This window comes from Lipomyces chichibuensis (genome assembly GCF_038497645.1).
Source record: "Lipomyces chichibuensis strain CBS 12929 unplaced genomic scaffold V1513scaffold_31, whole genome shotgun sequence".
NCBI lineage: Eukaryota > Fungi > Ascomycota > Lipomycetes > Lipomycetales > Lipomycetaceae > Lipomyces > Lipomyces chichibuensis.
Window position 1 is genome coordinate 40,389 of NW_027117483.1, and position 17,509 is coordinate 57,897.

Genomic DNA, 17,509 nt, shown 5'->3' on the forward strand with positions numbered 1-17,509 from the left:
AGATTTGGATTCTTTTACCCTTGAAATGACTTGCTAGCCGGTTCAGCCCTTTAAATGTAATAGCTTTTGGGTCTATTATGACACGTATTTATAACAATTTTTTTTAACTGGCGAACCGTTATGTTCTGCTGAAACTAGCAGTGATGAAGTCATATCTAGAGTTCGTCATAAATCACATCATCACCTCCTTTGACGCTGCCGATATATCGAATGTATTCTATACACGAGTAAACCCGAGCTCTCAAAATCGAAGCAAACAAAAGCAGTCGAGTCTCAAGATTGTTGGCCGTTCAGAGGCGTCGTCATCAAAATAGCGAGACTACGTAATGGGGCGTTGAACACCTTTGCTCCTAACCCGCCATTTGGCTTACGAATGGTGCACACGAGCTCTTGAAGCAACGCTTGTGGTAATATACCTAAATTGTAAATGGCATTTGAGGCAGAAGTGCCACCACCAACAAACATGCATCACGTGAGCGCCTTCTGCGTGTCTTGTGTGCTCCTGCTGGACGGTTAGTCTCTGTTGGCGTTCTGATCCACACCTGAGATCGAGTTCATTGAATTTATTCTACCAAAATTTTATGCACTCTTTGTTTCATATATCCGAGCTTCCCTTACATCAGATTTTGAAAAGACGATATAGCTCAGCACAATGTCATGGTTCTCATCCGGAGGAGCGTTCGACGAGCAAGTCGAGCGAGCGACGTCTGAGTCGTTGCCAAATGGCGAGGTAGACCTCGCGCTGAATCTGGAGATATGTGATATGATTCGAAGTAAGAGCGTACCTGCAAAGGAAGCTATGCGATCACTGAAGAAGAGGTTAAATCACAAGAACCCGAACGTTCAGCTGCTTACATTGAAGGTATGTTATTATAAAGCGTCGGATAATGTACTGATTGTTGACGTACATATACGCAGCTTACCGACGCATGTGTAAAGAACGGCGGCTATCATTTTTTAATGGAAGTAGCATCGAGAGAGTTTGTCGATAATTTGGTGTCGATTCTTAAGAATCCAGGAGGCGTGAACAACGATGTGAAGGCAATGATACTTGAGCTGATTCAGACCTGGGCATCAGTATTTGATGGCCAAATGCAGCTGCAATATGTAGGAACGGTCTACAAGGAGCTTAAAAGTCAAGGTAACTGCAATTACAGATGCGGACGCAAATGCGGGGCTAAACAAGTGCAATCCAGGGCTCGAATTTCCTGAGCAGATCACCAAAGTCTCAACGACATTTATTGACTCATCGGCTGTATGTAATCCTATAGTTTGTATTTTTGCAGAGCACTAATTGAATCCGTTTAGCCTCCAGATTGGACAGACTCAGAGGTCTGCATGCGATGTCGAACGCCATTTTCCTTCACCAACCGGAAACACCACTGTCGAAACTGCGGTAACGCTTTCGATCAGAACTGCTCGTCCAAGAGTATACCTCTCCCACATCTCGGTATTATACAGCCTGTACGAGTTTGCGATTCGTGTTATGCGCTGAAGCACAAGGCTCCTCACAAGCACCATCGTCACAAATCAGAGGACAAGAAGAAGTCAGCGACTGCGCTCGCCTACGAAGAGGACGACGATTTGAAGCGCGCGTTGAGAATGAGTCTCGAGGAGTCGAAGCAGCCAATGTCAGGATTCGCTGCTCCTCCACCTCCTGTTCAAGCGAAACCAGAATTGAGGCCTTCAACTTCTGATTACGAGGATCCGGATATTAAGGCGGCCATAGAAGCGAGCTTGCGAGATATGGAGGAACAGAAGAAAGTTAAAGAAGCAGCACCTGCTCCTGAAGAATCAAGACCTGCAGCTCCTGCTGTTAAAGCGATTCCTCCGCCGGTAAATATATATGTCTAACACATAATGAACCACAATCTAACTGTAGCTTAGAATCAGCTATCCCTAAAGGACATTGAAAATATTAACTTATTTTCTATTATTGTGGATCATCTACCTGCTGACAACCCAAGCGCCATTCTACGGGATCCTAAGCTTCAAGAGCTATACGATAATGTTACAAGTCTGAGGCCTAAATTTTCGAGGAATGTTGTAGAGTCTATTGGAAAATATGGTATGCAATATTAGCGAATTGGATTCGCGATTTTTCTAACAGCGATTTAGATACTCTCTTGGAGATGTACCAGAAGTTGTCGACGGCTATGCGTTACTATGACCAGATGCTTGAAGCACGACTTGGCTACGCTGCGTACGGACGTCGCTACTGATGAATGTACTCTTACGCAGGCAGCGCGTCATATGAAGATACAGAGTAATTGGTGCATAGTTAGGTTGCTATTTGTTATACGGTTTATCTTCTGTGTATTGTTTTGGCGCATGCTTGGCTTACGTTCAGCTGGTTGCGGAAGGTGTATTGATCCAGTCATTAATGAGGATAATATCTTATGTTATATGCTCCGCTCTCGAATTATTGCGACGTGGTGGATTGTCACGGAGTGTGTTAATGTAGGATGACAATAGACCAATGCAATTACTAGTTTTGCCTTGTTCGTCTATTCCGTGTTGCAATATCTATTTATTCACAGAACTGGCAGATTATTTGTGTGGTAAAATCAACTTGAGTAACATTTATATTCAAGAAAATGCTTACTAAATTTAGCTAAAATACTGGACCTCTTGCTCAACTTAAGTTCACACGAAACCTTTTTATCTGGTCTCGTTAGGCAGAAGTTTCTCGAAATGAGAATGAACCCTAGTGTCATTGCCCTAAACTGCCCCGATGCACCATAAGTAGACCGCTCGTCCCTTGCACGGTTTACATTTATTTTTCAGATTCTAACTTGTACAATATTTGACCAGAGCGCAATCCTAGCCTCTATTCGATTACTGCTATTATCAATTGAAGTTTGTGTCGGCAGTTACTACGTCTGGTAAGTTTTACGCTTTTGTTTAGAAGGCGCGTCAAAAAGATCTTTTTAATTGAAATGACGACATAAGTTTGCTGTGCACCAGTCTGAAGAGATTTGTACTCTTTCGTTATGTGGACTTCCTAATCTATACCCAAATTTCTGATCTATTAAAAAGACTCCAATTTTGGCGTGTCGCTTGTTTTAATGGAAGCTTGAATATGACATGAGTTAACAATAATAGAGGTTATAGATACAGATATCGCCATGGTTTTACACAATCCAAACAATTGGTACTTATTATTTCCTTAGTCTTCTCTTTTTAATCGCGGGTTATTTGTATCGGAACATTCTGTACGGCAAGGCCTGAATATTTTGCAGCAGCAGCCACCACACTAGCATAGTCACAATTTGATTCGAAATTTTCGTTCGTGTTTTTTCTTACATTGTTTTGAGCAAGATTTTAATATCTTTTTTTCTTTCTTCCAGGCACTGGGTAGATAAGAACTGCGTAGACTGGGCCAAGTCGTATTTTTCCGAGAAGCTGGTTGGCATCAGCGCTACAGCCGGCGACGGGCAAACTTCGGTCTCGATCACCAAACTCGCCAGTCTGACAGGTGACGTCGACGTTAATCAGCGCAAGGGGAAAGTTATCAGTTTGTTTGATGTGAAGGTTGTATTGGACTACGAAGGCACTGTCGGAACTACGCCTGTCAGCGGCACTATCACGATTCCAGAGGTGGCGTATGACACTGAGGAGGATGAATATGTGTTTGAAGTGAGTATAAGCGAGGAGACGAAGGAGAAGCAACCGGCGAGGGAATTGATTCGTGCAAAAATCGTGCCTGAGTTGCGTCAGAAGCTGTCGGCTTTTGGTCATGATTTAATCAAGAGTAAGTGTGCCAATTTTACTCTTTCCGGACTGATTCTGATGGGAATATAGCGCATGGCAAGGATATACAGCACCCTGTTACAGAGAACAAGTCGCAATTCACATCATCCAACCAGACTGCTGCTGTGACTACTGCAACGGCAGCAGGAGAGGGCGCGACAGCAGCTACTGAGAAGTCATCGTCTTCAGCGGCTTATAACACGACTACTCTCCGGCTAGAATCTACCTTCAACACCACCGCGGCGGAGCTATATACTACGTTCCTTGATCCTGCGCGAGTGGCCGCGTGGACGCGCTCTGCACCTGTCAAGTTCACTGCGAGTGAGGATGGCGAGTATGCTATGTTTGGCGGCAATGTTTCGGGCAAGTTCTTGAAATTGGTTGAGAACAAGTCCATTGAGATGTTGTGGCGATTGAAAGACTGGAAACCGGAGCATTTTGCCGACTTGAAAATCGTGTTCGATCAGGGTCAGAGCGAGACTAAAGCCATCGTTACGTGGAAGGGTGTTCCTGTCGGTCAAGAGGTACGCCCGCCTATTGGAACAACAACCGTTTATCTAAAATACAGAAATAACTAACAATTTTGCTGTAGGATGTTACGAGACGCAACTTTGAAGAATACTACATCAAATCAATTAAGCTCACGTTCGGGTACGTTTCTCCTTCATCCTTTCTATTCGACTCTTCTAGCCTTGTGATTTTAATTTCGGTATGTGTTGTTGCTTTATTGGGCATCGTTCTAATGCGCGTTGTTTATTAGATTTGGCGCTGTACTGTAAATTGCCGATTTTTCTTGAAGTTTATGGCGATATTCTTCAGAATATGTATTTACTTGTATAATTGTGGTCGATCGCTGCACGTGCAGCTGCAGCTGGCGAGCTGGGATGGATTTGTTAGAATTGGCGTACAGACTGGTTTTTTTTTGTTACTAAAAAGTTGTTTTCTTTTCCTCGATAGTTAAGTTAGCGACACAGAATTAATTGATGAAGTTTACGGCGTCTATGAATTTACGATGGGATCTTTTATTTTGGTCGTTTACATTTGTTCACTCAGTTACAATAAAACCGAGCATTTTTAATTAACTTCTGAAGCGTCATAAGGCCTGAAAAACCTGGGTATTTAACATATACCCATTCTGCAGCAAGTAATTTATATCGCTTTTTCGACCATTGGTGTCCAGAAGCGGTACTATTTCGGCAGTGTGTATTTTAAAAAAAAAGATGATTCTGGGTTATGCTGTAGTTTCGCAGATCGATGTCGAAAAAAAAAAATAAGCGTAGATGATTTAGAACCAAAGGTAGGGGGCGTAAAATAAAAATTCTAGATAGTTTGATAAATAATCATAAATAAATAAATAAATAGAGAAACTGATAACGAAACTGGAAGCACAGAATATACAAGAAATGCACGCGAACCTTTCTTCAACCCAAACGACGAACGCAAAGGCATACCTCAAACAATACATAGACTCTTTAAATGCTAAAACAGGAAGAAAAAGAGAGATTACGGACGCGGCGATGTATGGTCAACTTCATTCGGTAAGAGGTATGTTTTTTTAACCTAATTAATGTAGACACAAAGAGCACCGAATTGTACGAAATCATTAACTGCAAGTACAAAAATAATAACGCCAGAATGGAAAATAAAATTTAAGGAAAACGCGCGATGATTATAATATAGTGCAGAGCTTTTTGCCCTTCTTCGGAACAGGTGGTTCTAGCGCCGCAACAATCGCCTACAAGTCCATTAATTTCCAATTGCCCTTTCATTTTCAATATTTAAAATTAAAAAAGTTCTGGACTTACTTCGTCGAAAACGGACTTTAGACCTTTCTGTGTGAGGGCCGAGCATTCGACGTATTTGACTGCACCAAGCTCCTTTGCCAAGCGCTCGCCGGTTTCAGCGGAGATTGGATGAGTTTTTTGTCGAGCGAGGCGTTCGATGATGGTCGGATCGTCGCGGAGGTCGATTTGTGTGCCAACGATGAGGCAGGGAACGCCTAAATAGTTAGTATTTGCTCGGAATGGAGAAGGAAATGGAGACCGAGTGGCGGAGCACATACCTGGGCAATGGTGGTGAACTTCGGGAAACCATTTCTCCTTTACGTTCTCGAACGAGGCTGGGGACGTGACGCTGAAGCAGACGAGGAAGACGTCAGTCTGGGGATAACTGAGCGGGCGGAGTCTGTCGTAGTCTTCCTGACCAGCGGTATCGAATAGACCGAGCGTGTAAGGTTCGTCGCCAATCCTAACGAACAGAAAGTTAACTTCTTGAACTTGTGGAAGGAGGAAAAAGTAAAGACATACATAACAGTGACCGCGTAATTGTCAAACACCTATATAATGTGTTTTAGCTATTATACCAAGCGACGGACAGGGATAAGGTCAAGACATACAGTTGGCACATAGTCTGCCGGAAACTTGTTCGTCGTGTATGATATCAACAGACAAGTCTATCAATCGGTTAGTATTATGTTCATACGCTAAGCAGCGAAAAAATCGGCATATAATCAGACTGCGGTGTTTGCTATTGGTCATTCCTCCAAGGAATGTCAATTAATCATCGGCCCGCTGCAACTCGCTCACTTCAATACAAGAGAATAGACAAACCTTTCCAACGGCGCCATCACCAACGACAACACATTTTATAGTCTGCATCTGCGATGAGATGAGACGACGAGTAGACGAGTTCAAAGAGAAAGAGGTGGCCGAGAGGGGAGGTAGAGTAGGCACGTGTAGGGAGCAAGAGTGCGAGATATAAAATGGCTTAGACTGTGAAAAGGCCTTTGTAAAACGGCGTGTGTTGGGCGTTTCGCTTGCGTGTGTTTCTTTTTGGCCCGGTCAGCGCTCTGGGAAATTAATGAGCGTGCCTTTCATTTTTTCAATTTGTTAGCAGCGCAGCGCTACGAAGACCTCAACAGAAGGTTTTTGTCCATCCAACTAATGTAAAATTACTGCTACGCCAAATTGAATAAACTTTTATTTCTGTCCATCAACATTTTATATATCCACATATTATAGGAAGTCAATTACTAAATACTAGATGAACATGTAACGTAAGTGCATCCCCCCCCGGTTCAATTCAAGTAACACCTTGCTCATGCATTATGTTCGTGACAATCAACGCAATATACTCACTCGTAAGCACGAGAACATTCATAAGTCAATGCCATCATTTCATATCATTAACACTTGCAATAAATCTTCTCTAGCTCCAAAAGTAGAAGGAATGTACACGTAATGTAACTATGCAATCTTTAATTCCTCCGCGACAATGCAATCTTATCCCACATAAACACCTTGCAAATATTTTTCTCGCATACAAATTGACTGCAAAATACCAAAATACATCCTCCAACAAAATGCTGTACTACCTAAAATGATGAAAAGTTGTCGTGACTCAAGCCTCATCCCAAAATCCAAACCCCGGTAACAAAAAACACGTATCGTACATGGCATAATAGTCGTAAATCGAATTATCTATGGCTAGTCTCGGGCCGCTTCCAAACAAAAGCAGCATTCGGTCAAAACGAATGACTTCAGCGAATCCCAAAATCCAATATCGTCGTTTCCAAATTCGCCATGCAGCGTCCGATTCAGTCGACGGTACGCAGGCTGTGGCGTCGCTCCTGGCTCAGACATGACGCTTCGCGCGTTACTCGAGCTTCGTGACGGAGCATAGTAAAACGGGTGTCGCTGGATTGCACCGTATCCCATATTCTGCGAGATCGGAGGGCGAAATCGTGGTGGTCGCGGCCCGGTGGAGTGTCGTCCACGCATTAACTTTGACAGGGCGGCTCGTGACTGAGGAGACATGCGAGAGTAGAGTAATTCCTCTGCTTCTGCTGTAGACGGAAACGGTGCCACTCGCGGACTCGCATAGTCGATAAGAGTAGCCAGATCTGTGTCTGGATATTGTTCTCCGTCCTCTGACATGCAGGGATGCGCGAGGAAGTTCATCATTGGCGACGTACCCAAAACTGGTAAACCCTCGCTTTCTGTCGGAAGTATTGTTTCTGTGTGCCCATTCTCTGCACCACTACCGGCAATTGTAATGGGCTCCGAACTTGGATTCAACAATGGCGCATTCTCGGTCACAACTTCATCCACGTCATCGACGCGGAGCGTCGATGACTCTGCATTTCCATTCTCTACACGCAGCGACTCCGCTTCATTCTCAGCTATATGTTGCGCCAAAAAACCTGGCGAGCCGAATCCGGGAGATCCAAACGCTCTGGGCGACGCGTTGGCAAAGTTGATCGACTGCGTCTGGAAAAGCGAGCTATTCCGCGAATGAATCCGCGACGCCGCCGTCCATCCCAAGTCATAAGTATATTCAGAATAATCTATGCCTCTGAACAGATTCCCACTCGACGGACTTCCGAGCACCAGGCTGTTGCGATTGCTAGCGTATTCCGGCGCGATCCGCCTCGCGCAGGGGTTGTTTGCCAAAGTGCCGTCGTCTTCCGGTGGAGGATGTATGGCTGTCGAGGCAGCCACGCTGCCGTTTGTTGTCGTTGTGTACAGCTTTGACGAATCGTCTTTGTCGACAGCGTGGGGATCGATGTATTGTATGCGGTCGAGGGAATCTTCATCGAAAAAGACCTCGGCCTCGTATACAGATTCGTCATCGACGGACGACAGGGACGAGGTCGATAAGAACGAGTTACGCCGGAGCACCGCGGCGCGGTGCTGGGATGACCACTGGCCCTGATGAAATTCATTGTCCGCAGCGTGGCCAGCCGTGGGGAGTGGATCGGTGCTGCGTCCTCTGCTGTACTGGGAATGGTGAGACGCGATCGCCATGTCGGATGCCAGCATGCGGCCCGCGAGAATGGCAGACAGGCACAGCGGCCTAGATCGTGGACGAAGCCAGCTGGGTTATCTGGCGAAGTCTTTGAGAGCAGAGCGTTGCCCCTATTGTTGATGTTGTTGATGTTGTTGTTGTTGCCTTTGCTTTCGCGGATGAAATACGTGTCTTTGGTGGTGTGGTGGGGGCTGCAAGAATGTAGGTGGCTTTTTGGCGTGAACTATCATCATCATACGAGTTATCAGATCGCGTCGAACGACCAACATTTTCCGAGTGGCCCGGCCCTCCGCATTCTTTGGGACTCGTGACAGAAATGGTCGCGTGCAGAAATCTACGCAGACTCTTGACAAAACTAAACAGGCGCAATATTTATGTAGCAATTAACGCATTCTAATTTACAAATAAAAAGCACAACACAAACAAACAAATTATAAAACGTTTGTATGCTGTTAAATTCTCTTACTTGCTGGACAGCACGCAAAAAGCTGTTGCTACTCCAGTCGCTAAAATTCGTTCGCGCTCACGCCATGCTCTTAGTATGTAACGTTGCCTAATTTGGCTTATCTGATCAAACTCATCCTTTGCTGAGCCCAACCCCTTCGCTAACATACCTTCTCACCCTAACCCGTCTTAGTGGGAACCAGTTAGATAGTATCATATCATCATATTAAAGTACATGCTGAATGCTAATCGAATAATATTAGACAGACTATAGGTTACATTACTTGGTTTATAATAATTCAGAAGTCAGACTGATATCGAAAATTTGACCCTAACATCTGCCATTCGCGAACGACAAGACAACAGAACAGTGAAAGACACACTGAGCTTAATCCTCTTTATCATATACATATGCATCTCAGACAGCCTCTACTAGACACCAGCTGGCAGCTCCACTCCACGAGCAGTAATCTTTTTCGACCACTGATGCAGAATACTAATCCATGCAGTCGCAATCACAATCTCAGGACTAATCTTCCGGGTATCAACGGCGATCCTCCATGTCATCCCTCGCGCAATCTTCGCGGCATGTGCAATCGTCTCCCGCTCTCCATGCTTGCTAATCAGGGATCTGTCGACAACATTAACCTGCGGTCCCGTCGATCCTGGTCGTAAGTCCCACAACGTATGCGCCGCCATCGGTCGTGTCGATACGTTTGACGACAGGCTCGTACCACTCCGATTCGCGGCGCTGGCGCTCTGCTGCTGTAACACTCGTCCTCGGCCGTCAGTCGGGAAATACGACGGACTGGCATTAGCCGACCACGCAGCACTCGCTGGCCCAGGCGACGTGCCCACATTCAACGGAATAGCCGCCGGTGATCCCACGCTCGGATCCGTCAAGAAAAACTCGGCGTTCCTGAAAATGGATTTCTGCAAAAATCCGGCCTTGGTCCAATGATACGGTGCAGCTCCAGCAAGATAAAACGTCCGCATGCTCCCATCTTCTGGAGTCCACTGCTTCGTGACCTTGCGGTATGTTAACCCGCCATTGGGATTGTTGAACAAAATATACTTTCCTGGCTGTGCGCGTGCGGAAATTATGCCCGTGCCAACGCCAACACCATCTTTCTTACCCGCATAGATGGTCGCGAGATCACCGACGCCCATTTGTGCGTCCGCGTATGCGAGCGTCCATGTTTGAGACCGAGCATCGGGCCTGAGAAGAACATACACTTTCTCACCCTGGTTGTTGTAAATATGAATAATTCGACGGTCAGTATCAGTTTCGGGTTTGACAAAATAAACAGCGACGCCGGGCCTCTCAATCAACTTTCGGACATTCACCGCAATCTCGTCTTTCGAAGGACGACCGTGACCTTGGTTAGTCAAGGTAGTCGTCACGCTTGACGGTGCATTTTCCGTGCCAGTCAAAGACGATGATGATGACGACGACAGCGATGAGTCATCGGTCGTCGACGATCCAAGAGCGGATCCAGCTTCCCTTTCGGTCCTAATACGAATCCGGGGGCCGTCGCTCTCACTCTCGGCCGTCGTCGGTGCCGGTTCTTCACTCTGTGCACTGGTTGTATACGCCGTCGCAGCACTCGTTAACATCTTCAATCTCGACTTGACCATATATTGTACCCTCTCATACGAGCGATACCCCAACACAAGCGCATTCGCAACTCCCAAACCAATCTGACTCGCCACCCATGCCGGCAACTTTGGAATCGGCATCGTAAGTCCGACTTTCACCCACTGCACTAACTTGCGAGCAGGTGGTTCGCTGATGGGGCGTGGATAGGGAAACACGCGGGGATCGTGTGATCCGATGATGACTGGATGGAGCACGGTGAAATAGATACTTTGAACAGCGTGCGTGTAGGCTGGAATATGCTTGACGTAAACGTGTATCAGAACTAAATAAAGTGCAGCAATGTCAACGTGCTGCTGCTCGTAATGCGCGAGAAACGCTTGTACAATCGCCGGGATTAAAGAAGGAAACAAAAAAATTGCAAGCAATCCAAAAACCAGAAGAACAACTGGGTTGGTAGAGGAGGTCTGACGAATGCGCGACACCTTGACGATAATGTTATGCTAGACACTTAAACCAGTATCTAACCAACCACACTCATAAAATTCGTGAATTTCTAAGGTAAAATACAGAGAATAAGGTGGTCGGTCGTGCGCGTCTTAAGATATTAATGCCGATACAAACTCTTGTCCCCGCAAACAGTTTGAATGGAAATAAAGTAACCTTCACCTTCCCCCTGCATAAGTATCAAAATAAATGTATCAAGCATTCATGATTGCCCATACCCTGAAATATCTCCATTTCAAGGTCTTGGGAGACAGATGGTACTTGGGTGACTTCCCTTTAGGGTTTTAGTCGCGACCGGACCCGCAGATTCGCAAATTTTGTGCTTACGTAATGAAGAATTTTGACCAAATCCGGTCAGGCTGCCAGACTCTCAAATTCGCGAAACCTAGCACAACAATTTCTCAAACTTTTCGTCACGTGCGTTTGGGAATCTGAGAATCTGGGTTTTTGACATTTGCGTTGCTGCGGGAAACGCCAAATTTACCGAATTTATGATTCTGTGATTCTAATTTGCGAGAGTTTGGGAATTTGAGAGCTACGGGAAGTCACCCATTTTTCAGATTTTCCGGGTTGGGACTACTGTTAGTGTCACGTGATTACGTGACATCGAGGCGCCGCACAACTAATCCAACTCAAAACAAACCAATAGACCTCATCGCGTTTACTTTTGTATTTGTGTCCACAAGTCTTAGCGACAACAGGCGGCATCGGTATCTCGATCATGAGGCGCAGCAAGCACAAAAACCGCAATGCAATAGAGCGACGTGGTAACGATCCAACACATCAACAACAGGCGGCATCACTCAATGTGATGCGAAAGTCGAGTTTGGCGCCAGACAAATCATCAGTCACCTTCACAAGCAACCCAAGTTCATCTACTCGACACCATCATACTGGGAAGAAAAGCAAGAAGAAACCAAAAATTAAGCATGCGGACCAGATGCGTGAGCAGAAGATGTTGGAGATTCAGGCTTCTAAGTATGCGTATGTTGGTATTATGAAGCAGTTGGAGAGCGCTGAGGATCGTGCCGAGGTGGTGCGAGATCGGAGTATCAGTGCTGTCAATAGCACGAGAAATAATGAACATTCGGGAGACGAGTATTCGGACGATTCGTATTATTCAGAGTCAACGCCACGTGCGCAAATCCGAGCGGATCGGGCCAGCAGGCAACTAGCTACTCTTGAACTTTTTCCGAGAGGTTATTACGACAAAGACCTACAGTTAGGACTACATGTTGGAGCATCAGGCACAAATGCGAACAGAGACCACTCTGGACATTTTGGCGCGGCAACCGTGGAAATTCCGTTCGAGATAGACATGCCATCACGGATCATTCCTAGAAGCAGAAGGGCTATTGCAGTATCTGATCGCAATAATGCGTACCATAACGATGCCATCAAAAATGGAGGGTTACTTCAGCCGGAAAAGCAAGTCGGTCTTACTGAGGTTGAACTCCCGCTCTCGTCATGGCCAATCCCTGCGGAGCTTATAAGCAGGAAACACTCACCCGTTCCGGATAACACAGTACGCCTCGATTTTAGCGACCAATTCAACAGGCTTCCAAAGTCGACATCAGCATTGCATGGATTGCCATGGAGTCAACAGGGGCAAATTCAACTATTCAAAGGGTTTCAGTCTAAGCAGCTTGGCCGGGGAGAAGTCGAGATTGAGATTCCGATCTCAGAATGCGATGCCGGGAGTGAAGTGGATGTCAGTGTGAGCACGCCTACAAAGGATATATGTCCTACGACACTCCCGCTTACTGCATTTGAGAGTAGCAATCGTCAACTGCACAAGGCCGAGGTTGAGCTTCCAGAAGTTATGAAAATCGACGATATTACTGCCAACAAAAAGGAGTCGAAAACAGCGGAAAAATATAGCGTCATGATCAATGAGAACATTAAAATGATTCGAATTGCGTCATCACCAATCCGGCAAGAGCGCAGTTTCCAGGTTCGTGCGGATTGTAAGGCAGCCCCTGCGCGAGTTGCGACGGAGGTAGGACATGGACAGGGGTTTGTGACGCTGGATGATTTACCTGAATTTGGCTGTGATCCTAGTGCCCTGGCTCGACCGGCAACATCTCCTGCACAAACTTCCTCTGGGAAGAGCATCGTACCGTCAACACCATCTCCACGACGGAAGACAATCAAACGGCCAAAATCAAAACCCGGTCTCGACATAATCGTTGCCGTCGTGAACGGCATGCCATTCTACAAACGCAACACATACTTCAAGTCACCCATCTACGACACTTGGGCATGTCTTTCCATCGCTGACGTCCAAGCTTTGAAACAGATCCCAGCAACCCAAATGTACGGAGACCATTTTTGGAAGAATCATCCGATAAAGTATATTTGTATTCTAGGCATATGCGTAGGGGTGACTATTCGAGAAACGAATGCTATTGTGAAAGGTACGTGCACGCTTGTACGTTTTACTTGCTTTTGCCACATGCTAATGATTCAGTGGACGATGGGTCGGGAGGGGAAATAGAGTGCATCACTAAGGAGCAAACGAGATTCGGCTTTGTAGAATCCATAGATCCGGGAAGTCTCGTCCGTGTCTTAGGCACGCTAGGGTATTACCGCAAAGCGAAACAGCTCGAGATCAATACGATCGTAATAATAAGAGACTTGTATGCAGAAGTAGAGTTTTGGGAAAAGATGTTGGCTACCCGGGATATTATCGATGAAAAGTGGATCTTAAGAGACAGCGACTTTAACGCGGACGATCGGAAACGGTTGAGGCGGAACCTTGATGCCATTTGAAACCTAGGAGGCGGAAATATGTATAATATGACATTACATTTGGTGAATTTTTTGATGATTGGCTTGCTTAGCTCGGCGCTACCCTGTATTATATATCTGTGCTGTAGATATTGCTGCAAATCATCTTTGGTTTTCATGGTACCTACACTCAAACTCAGTGACGAAATCAAATGCCGTCATAAATACGCACACAATCTCGAATTTGAGAACTCAAGACGTGCAAAGTGGACAGGCAATCGTGACAACTCTGTATAGTAACTATTTACATGCGCATTCACCACCAAAACCAAAAAACCAAAAACTAATACAACCAATACACATCTTCCAAAAAGTATGCTATTGTACAGATCCTACCAAAAGGTCTTAACATAACACATCATGGACGTGCACTCAATTTGGCAATCATTGCCTCTTCTCGTTAAACGCACCCAAAGGTGGTCGTGGCGACCGAGAAGAGATATCCTCTGAAGTGGTGCTCTGCAAAGGCACAGGTCTATATTCCCCTTTATTCTGCGTTCCAACAGTAGATAACCGTCTGTCGGGCTTGGAATACAAGTAAGTGGCGATGAGGACTAAGATGGCGCCTAACACAAAGTTCGCAGTCACTACGAAGTCAAAGAAATACACGCTTGCGATGAAACTGATAAGGATGGATATACTGGTGGCGAAGTTCTTTGCAATATTGTCTGCGAAATTCACGCACAAAGCGACGACTATACCGCCGCCAGCTTGGAAACCAATTGCAGTCCACACGACAGCATTGTAACCGAAAAAGAAACCGTTCTCGGCGATCGAGGTGCCGTCTTTCCATAGCACGCCTATAAATAACGCCGGAAAGATGGAGAAAAAACTGAGTTGCACGTTGCGTACCCACAATGACGCATTTGTGCCTTTCAAAACCTTTTCAAAGTAGACGCCGGCCAGACCAGATAGAATGCATGCGACAAGGACAGCGACAAGGCCGAGAGTGCGGTTCATGGCGTCCTCGCCTTCGAGGGAATGATGCTCTTCCTTGGTCGTCGCAGATTCGTCGCCACCGCCAGTGAGGCGGAGTGTCAAGTTGAAAGACGATGCGACAAATGAAATAACGTCCTGTGGAAGTTGTACGAGTGCAATACCAAGAGTGAGCATCAACAGCGACATCCACTTCAGAGGCGACAGACTGCGGTGAAGCATTGTGACGGAGAAGATTGCTGTAGTTATAATTTTCAATTGGTATGTGACTTGGAATGTCGCAGCGTCGAGATTGGAGACTGCGACATATTGCAAGCTGTTTTGGACCTCGGGGAGAAGTTAGTACGATGTCTGCCAGCGACAAACATAGAAGTCTAAACCTACCGTGTACAAGCACGCCGGAATAGCCAATTTCCAACAATCACGGCTGAAGACTTCTATCCAGGCCAATCGAAGACCACGGTCATAGGCAGCGACAGCAGAGCATACGCATAGTTTTATAATTTCGTTTAATAAGACGGCAGTTGAAGCAAAGTACCTTGAACTACTGTCATATCCGGGCATTACTCGAGAGTAGTGCATTATCTAAAAATATCCCGTAAGCTATCTCTTTATACCTGTTGTATCAGCGACGACGGTAACATACCAGGATAAGTGCGGAATTTTGAAACGTGAGCTAGTCAACTTGTTAACAGCCTTTGGTATCGTTACTCGTTGGAGCTACACATACGGTTACCAGCGAGATATATTTGAGCGGAATGTGGAACAACCGCGGGACATCTTGTTGGGACGACATGTTCACAGGCGGAAATGAACTGGTGACGAGTGTGATTCACGACTGGTATCGTTACGATTGGAAATCCAGTACCGCGTTGAGATGAAGTCAACTCGAAGGCCACTTCTTGAATACGCAACAGGCTGTAGCAGTTACCCAAAACAGAAAGGGAGGCACCTGATAGGCGTGCCGATATCGACTATAGAACAGGCTGAAACGTAATATTTTGACAGCGAATGTGTATAGGCGTAGCGGTTTTGCGTATTTGACGATGATGCCTCGAACGCGCGGCGCTTGCATATCCCTGCTCAGGTACAGTCCTCGTGGAGCAAGTTCATTGCACTGATGTGCAATGAACCACCAGTTTAGACGATTATGCTCTATATCCGCATGCAAAACTGCAGATAGGGCTGTATTCATATGCGCGTCGTAATTATTCGAATCGCTGCGAGTTTAGCAACGTTTGGTTCGATAGAACGATCGAAAACTTATGTACAATACGTATATTTCCACAGACTGACTGTTACTGACCTTCTACTACATGGCTAATACAAGCACTACAAATTATATTGACATTAGATAGAATATTAACTTGGCTACTATTCTAGTGACATGTAGTGTCATATACACGTTGTCTGACAACGTGCTGAAGTTATCACAGGGCTGGAGACCGCGCATCACGACTTATATATTCCCTGATTTCCACATGGAGGCAATTTATTGTAATTCTGTTTAGTCTTCACAATACTTCTAGTTCTAGTTAAGCCAGAATTATGGTCAAATGTCGACGTATCAACCCAGTGTGCGTTGTGCCTCCAGAAATGTTCAGGGAGGTAATATCTTATATCCCATACCCGGAAATTCTTGTTCCGAGGTCGGTTTGTCGCACCTGGAAGAAGCACATTGACGAGTATCTTGCATCGGACAGCCATGCCTATGACATAATCGACTACACGGCAGTGCCATGGTTCAACATCACTATATCTGGATTTCTTGACATATTCAGGAACGGACATATATATAGCCTAAAGCTTCCTGATGAAAAAAGTATTTCGAAAGAGACTGTTGATCACATGAGCTTGATTGTTTACGTGGTCCTCCTGCCGTTAGGGGGATTCTCACGGGCCACAGAATACCCGGGGGAGCTGACTGGGCTACTGGAGCAGCACCCAGAGTGTGTGGAATATTTTGATCGTGTTCGAAAAGGACTTCCTCCATTTAGCAGTGATTTTATGCGTTCGGAGTTTGTCAAGACCATCAGAAGGCTCGAAGTCCGTTCAGAGTTCCTTGCCGGAACAACTGCGTTGTATCCTGTTGGTGTCTCTGCGATCTTTGACCGCCTTGAACAACTTGTGCTGCCAATGGTGGTCCTGAATGCATTTTTTGGTAGGCTCCTTAGTAATTCAACCGCAGAGATCAACTTTCCCGCATTGCGGGAGCTTGAATTTATTACCTGTCATACTATATTGGTACACTCATGGTCTGCACCTTGGAAGTACCCCGAATATGCACCGTCTCGATTGCCAAATCTCAACGTCCTGAAGATAACTAATCATAGTGAATTAGTCGAGCCAGCATGTGTCTGGATACTACGCAGTTGCTGTAAAGACGTCATGCCGAAGCTAACGGTATTTAAGTGTAACAGAGTCCACTTTTATCTTGAAGATCAAGAAATAATTGAGAGAGGGTGGATTTCAGAGAGGAATGGCCCCAAGACAGTTGAGATCAAGGACTGCTACTTTGTAGATCTCAACGAGCCGGAAAACATTGTTTACGATTTCGGATGATTGTTGGCATATGAGGCAATGGGCATATCTTACTGAAATGTGACTGCTATATATATCGAAGAGTTGAATACATCACATATACTGGATTATTACAATACAAATTTACAAATTTAC

At 45.6% G+C, this 17,509-nt stretch overlaps 8 protein-coding genes across 8 annotated transcripts; 4 read left to right on the forward strand and 4 right to left on the reverse strand.

The window, feature by feature from the left end:
- Positions 1–652: 652 nt before the first annotated feature.
- V1513DRAFT_382867 (uncharacterized protein) lies at positions 653–2,222 on the forward strand (the record flags this gene model as incomplete). Its single annotated transcript, XM_066895120.1, has 6 exons — positions 653–862; positions 919–1,141; positions 1,197–1,255; positions 1,309–1,836; positions 1,888–2,068; positions 2,119–2,222. The coding sequence occupies 6 exons, from the start codon at positions 653–655 to the stop codon at positions 2,220–2,222; spliced, it is 1,305 nt and encodes a 434-aa protein (XP_066752045.1).
- A 547-nt stretch (positions 2,223–2,769) lies between these two features.
- V1513DRAFT_449550 (activator of Hsp90 ATPase) lies at positions 2,770–4,835 on the forward strand. The gene is made up of 6 exons (XM_066898695.1): positions 2,770–2,885; positions 3,106–3,154; positions 3,351–3,754; positions 3,805–4,277; positions 4,346–4,404; positions 4,514–4,835. Exons 2-6 carry the CDS (start codon positions 3,129–3,131, stop codon positions 4,530–4,532), a joined length of 981 nt encoding a protein of 326 aa, XP_066752046.1. The 5' UTR covers positions 2,770–2,885; positions 3,106–3,128; the 3' UTR covers positions 4,533–4,835.
- Positions 4,836–5,422: 587 nt separating this feature from the next.
- Positions 5,423–6,258, reverse strand: V1513DRAFT_432952 (P-loop containing nucleoside triphosphate hydrolase protein; the record flags this gene model as incomplete). The annotated part of the gene is made up of 6 exons (XM_066896424.1): positions 5,423–5,488; positions 5,559–5,752; positions 5,816–6,000; positions 6,060–6,088; positions 6,149–6,205; positions 6,235–6,258. 6 exons carry the CDS (start codon positions 6,256–6,258, stop codon positions 5,423–5,425), a joined length of 555 nt encoding a protein of 184 aa, XP_066752047.1.
- A 980-nt stretch (positions 6,259–7,238) lies between these two features.
- Positions 7,239–8,558, reverse strand: V1513DRAFT_432953 (uncharacterized protein; the record flags this gene model as incomplete). Its single annotated transcript, XM_066896425.1, has 1 exon — positions 7,239–8,558. One exon carries the CDS (start codon positions 8,556–8,558, stop codon positions 7,239–7,241), a length of 1,320 nt encoding a protein of 439 aa, XP_066752048.1.
- Positions 8,559–9,216: 658 nt separating this feature from the next.
- V1513DRAFT_449565 (uncharacterized protein) lies at positions 9,217–11,218 on the reverse strand. Its single transcript, XM_066898696.1, has one exon. It carries the CDS (start codon positions 10,741–10,743, stop codon positions 9,436–9,438), a length of 1,308 nt encoding a protein of 435 aa, XP_066752049.1. The 5' UTR covers positions 10,744–11,218; the 3' UTR covers positions 9,217–9,435.
- A 303-nt stretch (positions 11,219–11,521) lies between these two features.
- V1513DRAFT_449567 (telomere regulation protein Stn1-domain-containing protein) lies at positions 11,522–14,024 on the forward strand. The gene is made up of 2 exons (XM_066898697.1): positions 11,522–13,524; positions 13,578–14,024. Exons 1-2 carry the CDS (start codon positions 11,829–11,831, stop codon positions 13,877–13,879), a joined length of 1,998 nt encoding a protein of 665 aa, XP_066752050.1. The 5' UTR covers positions 11,522–11,828; the 3' UTR covers positions 13,880–14,024.
- On the reverse strand, positions 13,948–15,947 carry V1513DRAFT_449571 (nucleotide-sugar transporter-domain-containing protein). Its single transcript, XM_066898698.1, has 4 exons — positions 15,564–15,947; positions 15,480–15,509; positions 15,218–15,418; positions 13,948–15,160 (listed from the first exon to the last, which is right to left on the reverse strand). The coding sequence occupies exons 1-4, from the start codon at positions 15,627–15,629 to the stop codon at positions 14,282–14,284; spliced, it is 1,176 nt and encodes a 391-aa protein (XP_066752051.1). The 5' UTR covers positions 15,630–15,947; the 3' UTR covers positions 13,948–14,281.
- V1513DRAFT_449572 (uncharacterized protein) lies at positions 15,926–17,502 on the forward strand. The gene has a single exon (XM_066898699.1). The coding sequence runs from the start codon at positions 16,382–16,384 to the stop codon at positions 17,393–17,395; it is 1,014 nt and encodes a 337-aa protein (XP_066752052.1). The 5' UTR covers positions 15,926–16,381; the 3' UTR covers positions 17,396–17,502.
- The last annotated feature ends 7 nt before the right edge of the window (positions 17,503–17,509 follow it).